Genomic DNA, 15,094 nt, shown 5'->3' on the forward strand with positions numbered 1-15,094 from the left:
ATTATTATTATTATTATTATTATTATTATCATCTCATCTCATCTCATCTAATTATCTCTAGCCGCTTTATCCTGTTCTACAGGGTCGCAGGCAAGCTGGAGCCTATACCAGCTGACTATGGGCGAAAGGCGGGGTACACCCTGGACAAGTCACCAGGTCATCACAGGGCTGACACATAGACACAGACAACCATTCACACTCACATTCACACCTACGGTCAATTTAGAGTCACCAGTTAACCTAACCTGCATGTCTTTGGACTGTGGGGGAAACCGGAGCACCCGGAGGAAACCCATGCAGACATGGGGAGAACATGCAAACTCCACACAGAAAGGCCCTTGTCGGCTCGAACCCAGGACATTCTTGCTGTGAGGCATCAACCACACCATCACCAAATAGAGGCTTATTATTATTATCTCATCTCATTATCTCTAGCCGCTTTATCCTTCTACAGGGTCGCAGGCAAGCTGGAGCCTATCCCAGCTGACTACGGGTGAAAGCTTACGGGGTACACCCTGGACAAGTCGCCAGGTCATCACAGGGCTGACACATAGACACAGACAACCATTCACATTCACACCCACGGTCAATTTAGAGTCACCAGTTAACCTAACCTGCATGTCTTTGGACTGTGGGGGAAACCGGTGCACCCGGAGGAAACCCACGCGGACACTGGGAGAACATGCAAACTCCACACAGGCGTCAACCACTCCACCACCAAATAAAGGCTTATTATTAAATATAAAGTCGATTTTAAGTAATATAATTCGTGTTTAGATTCTTTTTAGGAGATTAGTCTGTTTTTTCCCTTCATTTTCTAAAAGACTTAAGGTTAATTGGAATGATGTAATTGTAATGTATCCGGTTCTTGGCTCTGATTGGTCAGTCTGAGTTAGCTCCTCCCTATTTGAACTGAGCCCTTATGATGCCCGGCGCTCTCTACACTCATTGCTCACTATCGGTGGAGGAAGCAGTGAACTTCATCTCACACACACACAAGTTTTATTTCTTGCAAATCCTTTCTGGCAATAAAATGTCATGAATTGAGCATCATTCAACAGGGAAGGCAGTCTAACTTAAGGTAATGTGTATATGTCTTGAGGATTTCTGTGGAGGTTAGGGAGGGAGATCCAAGTTTGGCACCATGCGTAACGGGACGCTGACGCGTAAGCGGCGCTCTTATGGAATATAGCTTGCTGTTCTGTCAGACCTCGTGTGCCGTTTCGTTTCACCCGGGAAAAAGTAGACTTGTAGTGGCGTGCGTCATGCTGACTCTTTGGGCGTACATGCTTTACTGCTGCGTTGGTTATTGCGCTTCGGTGCCGAGGTTCGCTGCGGACTCGGACGGGATGTGGACGAAGCCGGAGACTGCGGACTCCTTTATCAGCTCGGGAAGGGACGCTTACTCCAAAGCGCACTCGAGGGACTTGTTAAACAATGAGAATGAGCTGGACAGCAGAGCAGACGAGTGGGAGGAGAGCAAGGCTGAGCTAAGGACTGTGGAGGACGGGACAGGAGCGACAGGTGCCGACAATGGGACGGAGGTGAAGAAGCTGCCCCAGGCCATCATCATCGGGGTGAAAAAGGGCGGCACGCGTGCGCTGCTCGAGTTCCTGCGCGTGCACCCTGACATCAGGGCTGTGGGCGCAGAGCCGCACTTCTTTGATCGGAACTACGATAAAGGACTCGAGTGGTACAGGTGAGGGTGACTTCCTGAACAAAACTACTACTGTACACTATAGGAAGTAAAGGTACCAAACTGTACTTTCCCTTGTCCGTTGGTTGATACCATCATCTCATCTCATCTCATCATCTCTAGCCGCTTTATCCTGTTCTACAGGGTCTCAGGCAAGCTGGAGCCTATCCCAGCTGACTACGGGTGAAAGGCGGGGTACACCCTGGACAAGTCGCCAGGTCATCACAGGGCTGACACAGAGACACAGACAACCATTCACACTCACATTCACACCTACGGTCAATTTAGAGCCACCAATTAGCCTAACCTGCATGTCTTTAGGGGAAACCAGAGCACCCGGAAGAAACCCATGCAGACATGGGGAGAACATGCAAACTCCACACAGAAAGGCCCTTGTCGGCCGCTGGGCTCGAACGCAGGACCTTCTTGCTGTGAGGTGACACCACCGTGCCACCCTTTATTTTTATTTTATTTTCCATCCATCCATCCATTCATTATCTCTAGTCGCTTATCCTGTCCTACAGGGTCACAGGCAAGCTGGAGCCTATCCCAGCTGACTATGGGCGAGAGGCGGGGTACACCCTGGACAAGTTGCCAGGTCATCACAGGGCTGACACACAGAGACAAACAACCATTCACACTCACACTCACACCTGCAGTCAATTTAGAGCCACCAATTAGTCTAACCCGCATGTCTTTGGGGGAAACCGGAGCACCCGGAAGAAACCCATGCAGACACAGGGAGAGCCTGCAAACTCCACACAGAAAGGCCCTCGTCGGCCGCTGGGCTCGAACCCAGGACCTTCTTGCTGTGAGGTGATGCCACCCTTTATTTCTATTTTATTTTATTTTAATTAATTACTTTATTTATTTATGTTTAGTATTCTACTAGAAAACCTTAAAATATAGGCTAATTTAAGATCAGACTAGACCTTCATACATGGATCTTTAAAACTCTCAAAGGAAAGCTCTACCCTTAACCCTAGCCCTAACACCAGTTGCATTTCCTCGGTAAAGATGTATAATTAAGGTCCAAAACATGCACCTTTGATAGTACCACCCCAGCAACGAGAAACAGCACAGTTTGGGACACCTACCTTTATTTCTGAGAGTGTAACTGTTTATGAAATAATGAGCACAGTGTGATCACAAACTATTTGTCTGTCAACACTTTAATTGCAAACCGATTTGTAATTTTGTGTCAGCACCATGATAATAATGATGATGATGATGATGATGATGATAACTGGCCCTAAAGAAGTGTCCCCTTGAATTTGGATTTCATGAAGCACTTAAGACTGTGGACATATGGCCATTGTGCTGACAAAACCTCTATTCCAAATTAATTCCAATGGATTAAATAACAGACAGACTCCTTTAATAATTAAAAAAGTGTTTAATTAAAGAATAATTTGGCTTAAATATTGTTGTTGATGGATTTACCATAGGATTTGTGATGCATATGGTAACTATTTATTTATTTATTTATTTATTTATATTTAACAGCATTTCTGTAACAGTGAAAAGACATCCCAGAAAAGGTACAATGATGTTAAGGTTATGATGCATTAAAGTGTGTCCTGTCCTGTACTGTATAATTACTAGTTAGAGCTGGAGATAGATTGTTTTGGATGTCGTGACATAAAGGCACAATGATTCACCTTTAAACTGCTAGCATCATGATTCATTATCCTTTTGTGCTAGGGCGATTATGGTTTATGGGATAACTGTGTGTATATTTATACACTCACTCCTTTCTTTGTTATTCACATTTGTCTTGTCAGTACACCATGTACAGGTAAAGACACTGAAATATAAAACAGCGGCAGGTTTACAGGAAATCCTGCTTTGACAGCCTGAGAAAGAAATACTGCTTTTTTTTTAAGAGAAGCGGGGTCATTCACACACGACTTTGTGTGCAGGATGGACTCTTCTCAGAAAACATAGAGCAAAGTCTGGTGACAGTGAATCAGACCTAAACTGAACTTTTGTAATCATAAAACAAACACAGCCTTTGCAAACACATGGACTGTGTGATGTAACATATGGTCGCTTGTTTTTGCTCAACACTACTAGGCGCTTTATATTTGTCTGACCCTCACTTTCCATTTCTGGGCACATTTATTTGAATAAAAGCTTTTATTTGTCTATTAGACATTAATGAAGCCATGCAGTGACATGAGATCTGGGTGTAATGATCTGACAGTTTGGATCAATGCAGTGATTTAACCCTTTGATGCAAAACATGGGTCAAAAGTGACCCGGCTGAGTTTTTATCCTCTATATCTTTGCAATAAATTAATTCCATCATTCAGTATTCAAGGTATTCCTCAATTAACTTGTTTTTGATCATCATACATCCTTATTTTATTTTTTCCTTTCTTACTTTTTGAATAAAAACCCTTTTTGTATCACTACCCTTCTAATGCACAACATGGGTCAGAAACGACCTGCATTCATTTTCCAGGTTATTTCATGTATGGCTGAGTGTTTCTATGATTTACTTTTGAAATAAGTTCATTTTGTCATTTACTTTTCCAAATATGCAGTAAATATCTTGTTTTTGTTTAGCACAAATCATCATTTTTATTTTTCCTTTCTTAAGTTATGAACAAGCACAGCTTTTGTAATTCTACATCAAGTTTACACACATGGGTCAGAAACGACCCGCATGCATTTACTACAGCGTTTAGTGGGAACTGTGAATTGTGCTTGTGTCAGACATTTCACAGCTCAGCACAGCGCCCTTTGCCCATCTAATACATGTAAGTAATGTTTTTCAACTGTTCTAACATTACCTTAGAAAAAAATTGATTATGTTTAGGTTACCTTGAGAGTGAGTAGATTACTTGTCAGAAAGTTACAAGTAATTACTATTAGCTACCTAGCTGTTGACATATTCTACTTTAGTTAGCTAATTTTATTGTAGTTGGCTGAGCTAACTACATAGTTAATAAATAAATAACTGGCCCCATTCACTGCTAAAGTAATTACTTGAAACAAATTATTATTATTATTATAGTATTAAGACATTTAATCTTAAATCACACTTGGATGACCCATGTGTAGTAATATAAAAAGTATTTTTGTTCATAAAGTAGGAAAGAAAAAATTAAATTAATGATTTGTGGTAATTAAAAACAAGATATTTAAAGAATACTTGGAATATTCAGTCATAAAATAAATTGATTTCAAAAGATAGAGCAAAGAAAAACTCAGCATGAAATAACCTGGAAAATGAATGCAGGTCATTTTTGACCCATGTTGTGCATTAGAAGGGGTGTGCATATGTTTTTCATCAAAGGGTTAAAAGGCAACAATTGAAATGACTCAATGAAATAATCATAAATGGATTATTCTCAATTATACCTGCTTATAAACGAACTGTTATCTAAAAAGGACCAGCAACTGGTGTGTAACAGATTATAGATTTTTTAAACTGATGTGTAAATGAGTTAATAGTCTAACAAGATGATTTGCCCGTAACTGCTACTTTTAAAATAACTCTTCTCTACATCATCATCCTTTGTGAATAGTAGGCCTACTCCAAATTCTGAACAAAACTGGTCACATATGGATTGGATGCTACTAAATCGTATTGTATCATAGCAGAGTCGACGGTAAGTGTTGCCGTATGAATTGAAATTGTATCATATCATGTGGAAGCCTGGTATATTTACTGACTCTTGATAAAATGAGGCATGGAATTTTCATTGCAACACAGATGTGTGTCAGATGTCCATCCATCTTATGACAAACGAGATACAAACCAAGCACCAGATTTTCAAATCCCTCATGAAGCCTAACAGCCTGTGGTTAGTGTGCAGAGATTTAACAATTTATGGTTGAAGGACATTAAAACACAACGGTCCACTAAGTACGTGGTTTCATATTCACTAGTAGTCTGAATCAGAATGAGGCTATGGTCAACTGTTAATCGTTTCCTTATGTATATATTGATTCACAGTTTTTACGCGCTTGAATGGTCATTATATGCGATGAGAGAAAAAAAGTGATCACTTTGCTCTTGGCAGGCGCTGAATATTAGACTATTTTTAGGGGAAAACACAGCTGGATTCTTTCTATCTGTCCTGTGTACCCCATCAAAGAGACAAGAACTGCTGTGTTAAGCAAAAACCCATCAACTATACTGTGTGTAACTCTAAGTCATGTGAAGAAAACAGCTGTAATGAAAAAATAAATACTTTGTACACTTTTATGTTTTGATGCTGCTGCTGTGATCTGGATTGAATGTCTCGAAAGTTCAGGGCAGCAGCATGATCACTGCTCTAATGACTGCCCCATTCCCTAAGCCAACAGTGCTGTCTAATTAAAACATCTCTGCATGAGGAAGCCTAGTCAGGGCCATGCACTGCTGCCTGACCTCCACCAGTACTCGCACAATAAAAGCTCCCTAATGACTGCTCGGAGCACAGCTTTCATTGTTAGTCTACGCCACTCGTAACTCCTATATGACCCTGTGAACTGTAATAACACCTCGCGTTTTGGAAGAACTATAGTCAGTGCTGTTGCATGCAACCATAAATGTTTAAGAAGTTGAGGAAAAGATGACTTGCTCTCCTGTTGAGCTTTTTCTGTGCAGGAATGAAGGGTGTTGTCCCACTGGTTGCACTCGGACGAGCCAGAGAGGCTGATGGCTGCCTTTATCCAGCAAGCCCCATTGAATAGTTCTTAGACAGAATTCTGGAGAAAGGCGCATGTGGTCAGGAGCCAGTGCCTCCTGTGGAGGCTTTCAGCTAGACTTGCACTGTTGGAGGAACATGGTGAAGACAGCCATGTGTTTCTGCAGAAATGTTTGGGCACAGCAGGGTTTTCAGCAATAGATGTGACATTCATGCCCTTTCATAATTTTTTAAGAGTCAACAATGCACTAATTACTTATTTTTGATTCTAGATATGGATGTATTGGTGTGCTCTGTTTCACTGTAGTGTTCAGTCATTAAGAAGTGCCATAATATTAAATAATCACAGCCTATTTGAATGCTGTCCATTTTCTGTTCACATTTTCTGGGGAGTGTATTAAAACAAGCAGCACTAAGTGTGTGTGAGAGTGCAGCAGATGCTTGCAGTAAACTGAGAGCGAGTCTATTGAGAACTCAGCAGAGGCAGCCGGGCTGTGAAAAGGAGGCGGCAGAGCCCCTGAGGTCTGCATTAACCCTGGCGAGAGAGAGCATGCAATTAGAGTGAATTGCATTGTTTCTTCCTTCACTTTGTATGCAGATGTGCTCAGGAGGGTGAAAGTGTTTTTTTTTTTTGATGAACACAACATGAACTCTCAGTTGAACAAAAAAGGCTCTGTAACATTTGGCCCAGGAGGAAGTTCCAAATCCTAGAGAGCGGTGGACCTGTGGAACTTTCCTCATTCTCTCACATATTTATGGAGAAAATTTTACTCCTCTGCTGAGTAAGGTTAGAGTTGTCCAGATTGGATTTACAGATAAAGTGTTCGCTGCACTCTCTGCAGCAGGCCTATTGAACAGGCAGCCCACAGACCAAATGTGGCCCTTATCCATGATTCACATGGCCTGCCAGACTGTTGTCAGGGAATTTAATATATCATAATAATGAATAAAAAATATGAACATATTTAACTTGAAATTCTGTATAATTGATTCAGTTATTCAAACCTCCAATGGTGAAAAGTAGCAGATAGTATTTCATCTGTCATCTAGTGTTTCTCTGTTAAACTACTTTCCAATGTTCCGCCTAATATTTTAAAAGTTTTGTGAGAGCTTTTGTTTGGTAGTATAAAAGCCAGTTCTGTGTGGATTGTGAAGATGCAATTTAATCCCAGCAAGAGGTTGAATTTTTAAATATCTGATCTGTTAATCATGGTTAGTCTTTGGAAAGCTTAAGAGGGACAATTATTATGTTGCTTAAATTTCAGGGGAAAATTTTATATATAAAATTGTCCCTCTTTTATATATAAAATGTATGTAGTGATATAAAGATTTCCTTTGGATATGAAATCATTTGCTTCTATAGATATGTGGGGAATGTGGAATTGTTCCTGTCTAGTAAAAATAACAAAATATAATGACAATGCAATATACATATCATATACATATAAAGAAATAGCAGGTTTTTAGGATCTGTTTTGACTTGAAAAACATGTTGCCAGATCTTCAACCAGGAATTTACACCTAAGGCTTTTCCTAAGACTGACTGCACAGTTTAACCCAAAATTAGTATTTTTTTTTCAAAGACCGTTGCTATTAAAGTATTCTGTGTATGTCTTGTTCCAATAGTTTTGTACTCGTTTTAGATAACAGGCCACATTACACTTAATTCAGTTTCAAGTTGCCCGGACCAGTTTCGCAGAATAATAACACATTGACAATGGTGTTCCTTTATCAGCATTTATCTTAAAGGTGTGTTCTTGCATTATGGGAAAGATCTATATAGTTTGCAAAATAATTTACAAGTTGTGAGTGTATAAATATCCACCCCATTTCTGTGAAACCAATAAATTTAGTTCTAGTGAAGAATTACACATCATTAGCACATTTTGTCAGTAGCTGAGTTTATGGCCCAGGGTTTATTGCTCTGTTTTATTTGGTAGTGGAATAACAGAGACGAGCTCTTTTTTAATCTTTCTTGTAATTTACGGTCTACAAGACAATTTTAATTGAAAACACAGATTCTAAATTCCTGTTGATGATCTGGATTCGAATCTTTAATAAGCTGGTCCAAGCCCATGAGCCATGTGTTTGACACCCCCTGTTCTATTACATTTCACAAAATATATTTTGAGAGTGTTCCACAAGTAGGTTTAGATATTCACACACACACACACACACACACACACACACACACAAAAAAAAAAAAAAAAAAAAATATATATATATATATATATATATATATATATATATATATATATATATATATATATATATATATAAAACAACATAATCTGGTGGAAATATCAATAGTGTGCTTATGTTGGTGGTTGGACAACTCTCATTCTTTCCCTTTTTATAGCAGAGACAGCTGAGGGCTTCTGCCTTGAAATTGCAATTATATTTTCAGCACAATTTGGGAAAAATGCTGTGTTGTCATTGAATACAGAAGGTTTTTCTTAAGGTGGGAGTAGGAAAATGCAATGACTAGCTACACACAAGTGACAAGGTGACATATTGTAGACATATAAGCAGCTCTCACCATTGTATATTGTTTTTGATTCAGGTCTGGAACATGTCCTGAAGAAACTGTCAGATTATTTGAAGTGGCTACATACCTCCACATCATGCCACCTCTTGTGTGGTTTAACAAAGAAGGATGTTCTCAAAGGAATTCCTTCCAATTACACACACACACACACACACATCTTTTCATGCACCGCCACTACATTGTGTCTCAACCAGGTTACATTTTACTTTAAAGCAACATCTTGAAAGGGCTACTTAATGTATTCAAGGACAGAAAGCCTCCCTTGAACTATGCATCACTAGCATGGATTTCTGCTAGCATAATAACTACCCAGAGAAGACCTGTATTCTGGTGCAAATTAGTGTTTTGCCACTTCTGCCACCCACTCACCATCTCATTAGAGCATTCTGAGTGAACCTCACACCACCAAACACTCAGCACACTTAAAGACTCCCACTTCAGCCTTTGAACACATGACCTGATAGCAGCTAATGTAAACACGGGTTTTAGAGACGGCGCTTCAAACGCTCGCTTTCCAGGATCCAGATCTGCAGACATACCTCACCTGCACTCAAGACACAACACAACTCCAACAACTATGCACACTATAGATTTATATCCTATGTGAAAGTGAGGGTGAGTGTTAACCTTAGTTCATACTGGCATGTGACAAATCTACAGCAAGACAAGCAGCATTGAACTTGAATGAAGATTTTCTAAATGCTATGCAAATTAGGTACAACATGGTCAAACAATATAATTGAATGATTCCTTGGACCAGTCTTTCATTTTGCTATTCACAATTTAATTATTTTTATGACCTTTTATTAAATTTATATAGGTATTATGAAGAAAAATAAAGCCTCTTAGGAAGTAGCACAGATTGTTGGTGCCTCTGGTGAGTGTACATCGCGAGTATATATAGCTTGCTTTGCTAATCTGCTTTACTAAGCTAATACAAAGCCTAGCATTTAGCATGTGAATCAAACAACCAACTGATTAGAGCATATTTAATTTGTATTTAACTAAGGGCTATAGTACCATATTTTTTTATTGAACTAAACAAAATGCTAGACATAGCTTAATATCTTTATGCATCAGGAGAGAAGGTTCTACATCTACATCATTGCTGACTAAGTTGAACAAATCTTCATAAGAGAATCACATTTGGTCTTTTAAGTGTCTGTTATTCTCATAGCTCTAATCCATGTTTGTTTTGCTTGGGGCCTAAGTGTAAATTTGGATCTGTAGTAAGTTTCTGAGTCCCTTGGGCTGACGGAAACAGCCCCCGGCACACTGGCTGTGTATCCAAGAGATGGGAAGGATAATTGCAGTGATACTGATTTGCTGCCTCTTCTCCCCCATGCCCCTCTCTCATTAGCTTGGTGATTTTTTTCAGACTCTGTGATAATGATAATGGTCTAGAGAGATTTTGAGAGAAGGAGAGATAGATAGGGAGAGTGTGAGCGGAGTGGTTCAGATGATTACATAGGAATATACACCATGCTGTGTTTAATGTGGTAGTCGATTAAGGAGGACTACTCAGTGCAAGTCATCCTGGTGCACTTACCTCCCTTCCCTAGACTCCTTGTGATATAATGTAATCTTTCCGCTTCTCTCTCCTCCTGTCCACCATTCCTCCATGTCCCATTAAATGGTAAGATATCATCTCTTAATTTTTTTTTTTTTTAAATTGGTACTGCTGCCAACTGGTGATGCCTGGAAATATCATTTGTAAATGCCACATTGACTGTTTTGGTACAGGCATCTCTACATTTGTCTTAACCCAAGAGGCAATATTTTATCAAAACCCTGAAATATGCATTCAAATAAAGCACTTGCTGATTTTACATTGTATATTTCCTTTCCTCTAAAATATTTAAAGAGGACATGGAGGGAAATTGGTACAAATAATACAAAACATATATTTTAAATTCTAATAAATTACTTCTTACAGGGAGTAACAGGTTTAAGTATAAAAACACTGACATCTGACAATACCCACATTATTCAGACGTGTGTCATGATGGTAACATGTCCCAATTTATTATCATATTACCCAGGTGTGATGTCTGTTGTTCTCACACTCCTTGTCTGTCTCAGGAGTTCTCTGCGACCACATTAGCCACATAGAGCTGCCTTATGCTGGAAAGCACCCAGCTCTTCCTAAATCCCACTGGGCCTGTATCAGCCATTCCCTGAATGCAGGCTAAAGTTAAAGGGCTAGTTTTCCAATTATAGGACCAGTCTGACCTTGCTGACTGAGCCAGCAAGGGAATAACTATTACACTGGCTCAGATATGCACGAGATTCCATTTAATGAAATTCTGTATCCTGCATTTATCTCAAAGGGCCACTTGGTCGTTGCTGCCAATCTACATTTTTATCTTGCAATATTTGAGCTAGCTGTTGAAACTGTAATTTAGTTAATCGCTCTGAATGTTTGTAAGATATTTATTATGCATTTTTAAAAATCACCTTATAAACACCCATAGCACATTTACTGGTCAAAAAAAAAGGTCAGTATCATGGATATTGTCAGTGAGGCAGTGAGCTCTTTTTTTTTTTTTGTGGCTACTGCCTCATATAGAAGCTGTAGCCACTATGTCATTGTGTTGTAAGAATGTAAGAATGAGTGTAACAATAGCACACTGCGCATGCGCATACAAGTGTTCCTATTAAAACGACCAGTGAGTGTATACAATTCGGTTCACCATTTGAAATAAATGGATTATACTAAAGAAATAGTTTTCAGACATGTTTACGCTTATTACCGAGGGGAAGTGTGTTCCTATTTTAAAATATACTCCAGGTTGTCCCCCTTTCCTCGCCTTCTTCAGCCAGTGGTCCCGTGTGTGATGTAGATGTGACGCACTTCCGAGTTGTTACAGGAAGTTGTCGAAAAGAGTATTGAGACCACTGAGCTCTAGCGCCGGGCCTTTTCCGGAAAATAAGAGTTTCGGTCATGGCGACAGTGTGTGTATGTCAGCCTTAGTTCGGAGGTTTCAGTTTCGAAAACTGTAAGCGGTAAGAATATAATATTATAAAGTACAGACACTTGGTATATTTTACTTGTGTGATTTTTAAATTGTTCATTTTTGGATTACACTTCATTTTTGTGGCTACTGCCTCATAGAGTAAATATATATGCTATATTTACTGTATGGACATGGGATCAGAAAACAATTTTATTTATAAGCAGTAGCCACACGTACCCATAGGGTACCTATTTTTTTTTTAAATGTGGAGACTTAGCAATGATGTCATTAATGAAAATTACCCAAAGGATACAAGTTAAATTAACATGAACATAAGGGGACACTTGTTTTTTTTCCTTCTGTGCCTAAATATAACTCCAGTAATGAGGTGTATCATCACCACGCTGGGTACCACATGAGACAGTACACATGCTGAAGGTTTTTGCCTCTGCTAAATCTCAACCCACAGTTCAGTGTGCTGTCAGTTCTTTATAGAGCCTTCGCTTTCTCTAACTGGCAGTAAGTTGTGGATCATAAAAACTCATTTCCAAATGATACTGCCTTAGGGTCTAAGCAGGATTAACCTACTACATCTTGTTGCTGATACAGCAAGTAGCTTAGAGGCAGAGACAGAAGAATGTTGATAGGCAGAATACTCCTGTTGATATTTCCAGCATTCATCTTCAGTTGCTAACACCATTGTCTTGTCTTCTAGAGAGCTGATGCCTAAGACTATAGAGGGCCAAATTACCATGGAAAAGACCCCTAGCTACTTTGTGACCAAGGAGGTCCCAGGCCGCATCTACGCCATGTCGAAGGACACTAAGCTGATCGTGGTCGTGCGGGACCCAGTTACACGAGCCATCTCAGATTATACTCAAACACGTTCCAAGAAACCAGACATACCCTCCTTTGAGAGCCTGACCTTCAAGAATGCAACAGCAGGCGTGATTGATGCCACATGGAGTGCCTTGCAGATTGGTATGTATGCCCGGCACCTGAAGCACTGGCTGCAGTTCTTCCCGCTCAGTCAGATCTTGTTTGTGAGTGGTGAGCGGCTAATCACTGACCCAGCTGGTGAGATGGCACGTGTGCAGGACTTCCTGCACTTGAGGAGGTTGGTCACAGAGAACCACTTCCACTTCAACCCAGCCAAGGGCTTCCCATGCCTGAAGAAGCCAGCAAGCAAGAGCAAGCCCCACTGCCTAGGCAAAACCAAAGGACGCACCCACCCAAACATCCATCCTACTGTTGTGCGTCAACTGCAAGACTTCTACAAGCCATTTAACAAAAAATTTTACCTCATGACTGGGCAAGATTTTGGCTGGGATTGATAAATGGCAAAAAAAAAAACCACACACTTTGTAAAAGATTTTATTTGTGTAAAAAGAACAGAAGTCTATTTTATGATAATTTATTGCAGTCATTCCATTTTTATGGAAATTGGTGAGCTTATTATTTAATAGGTTTGAGTAATTGCATTACCAAATTGGGAACTTTGTAGTGAATGACCAATAGGGATTCAAATGAGGAGAAACATCCCCAAAAGGAAGACAAAAGCACAATGAAATTAGTAACGGGTAAACAGTGAGCCAGTCTTGCGCAGAGAAAATGTTCTTTTCCTTCAATCCATCCATCAAGCAATAGCATCTCTTTCAGTGCCCATACAATTCTTATCCTTAGAAGCCATCCAGACCCTAATCAAATTTTTCCAGGAGACCATTATCTCATAATCCTTTCTCATCATTTGATTAATCTCAGAGAAAGGGTCTTTTAGGATGGGTCAGTTTTGGGTGCCAGCTGATCCACGAGAAGTTCAGGTTGATCAATACACTAAATGATACACAACATCAATTATGAAGAAAAAAATGGGACAGACCAAAGCTCTAAGAATAAAAAAAAAAAATCAGTCAGTCATTATATTGATTAAACCCTGGAAGGATTTCATAATAATATTGGAACGGACTTTATTTGGCAACAGTGGTTAATGTGTATATGAAATATAATTTTTATAATGATACTTTTATAAGTGAACAATTCTATCTGAAGCCTGGGAACCATTGAGAATTTAAACTAGGTCTAATGTTGCCAAAATGTGCAGCCATTTTGAGTAGGGAGTTAACAAACCTCTCCATACCATAATCAAATTTTTCTTACATGGGAGGGGAGGTTGTAGTGTCATGTCCTTGGTATTTTGTTGAACAGGATAGGGAGGACAAATACTCCCAAATTCTTCAGCAGAGCAGAGCTGGACCATCGGACCTATTTGGATGACCTCAGAAATGGACTCTGGAACTAAACAAAATGAATAAATAAACGGAAATGCTGATTAAGCCATGTTTGTCACAAACATAAATGGTTTGAGTCAAAGCTATCAGAGGGCATGGTTTAAATTCTCTGGAGAAAAAGAAAAATGTCACATTGATCTTGCTATTTCATAACACACTGTATTTTCAATAGTTTATGTTAACAGAGACTTGAATATCTACAACATGGAAAGGATTTGCTCAATGTAAGCCATAAGTTATATTTTCAAGCACCGCAACAAAAAGGAAAACCAGTTTCTTTGGACAAATATTTTCTGAACATTTATGTAATGTTGGTTGAGTTTTATTCAACCCTATTAAATATATTACATCTTCTCTTCTTTTGGCTTTCCTGAGTAAGCTGTTCAAATCAAATACTCTATTTATTGTGGTCTTCAAATTGTTTTTTTTTTCCAAGTTTAAAATAAAATTCTGTCAGGAGATTGAGATTATGAATACTTTATGCTACAGTATTCTTCTACAATGATAAAATAAATCTATTTTACCAAAATGCTTTGTTTCGTCCACTTGTTTTCTTTCATGTCGTTAACAGCCAGGGTACTCTGGCAAAAAGTAAACACTTCTGTCCTGTGTTGTAGTTTTGGACTGAAGCAGATGTATTACTCTAGCATGACTCTACCGTTGAGAATGGGTTTCTGTGAGGCTGAAAGTGAGTACTATATGTGACTACAGTGGGGTTCCATCATGTATTCCATGAAATCATCCAGTTAATGAGCATAAGTACAACTAAGCCCACTGAGCTGCGTATAATATGTGGCACGTAGGGAACCACTGTAGGGAACCATTGTGGGTTTGTCATCTTTCAAGAAAATGTTGTAAAGAGTAAGGGCAATCTGTTTTCTGCTACAGCATTTTCTTCTAATTAACTGTTTCAATTTATCACAAGACAGTTTGACTCTATGACTACAGTTGTCATAGTGGAC

General features: G+C 39.3%; 1 protein-coding gene across 1 annotated transcript; it reads left to right on the top strand.

Annotated features, from left to right (window-relative positions):
- The first annotated feature begins 969 nt into the window (after positions 1–969).
- Positions 970–14,503, top strand: hs3st3b1a (heparan sulfate (glucosamine) 3-O-sulfotransferase 3B1a). Its single transcript, XM_060902606.1, has 2 exons — positions 970–1,699; positions 12,560–14,503. The coding sequence occupies exons 1-2, from the start codon at positions 1,182–1,184 to the stop codon at positions 13,176–13,178; spliced, it is 1,137 nt and encodes a 378-aa protein (XP_060758589.1). The 5' UTR covers positions 970–1,181; the 3' UTR covers positions 13,179–14,503.
- The last annotated feature ends 591 nt before the right edge of the window (positions 14,504–15,094 follow it).

The sequence above is a fragment of the Neoarius graeffei genome, chromosome 20 (assembly GCF_027579695.1).
Source record: "Neoarius graeffei isolate fNeoGra1 chromosome 20, fNeoGra1.pri, whole genome shotgun sequence".
NCBI lineage: Eukaryota > Metazoa > Chordata > Actinopteri > Siluriformes > Ariidae > Neoarius > Neoarius graeffei.

Excerpts from the sequence above, each read along its gene's own strand:
- hs3st3b1a (XM_060902606.1), top strand. The coding sequence starts at position 1,182 with ATGGAATATAGCTTGCTGTTCTGTCAGACCTCGTGTGCCGTTTCGTTT. Across the intron at positions 1,700-12,559 it reads AAAGGACTCGAGTGGTACAG|AGAGCTGATGCCTAAGACTA; the intron begins GTGAGGGTGACT and ends CTTGTCTTCTAG.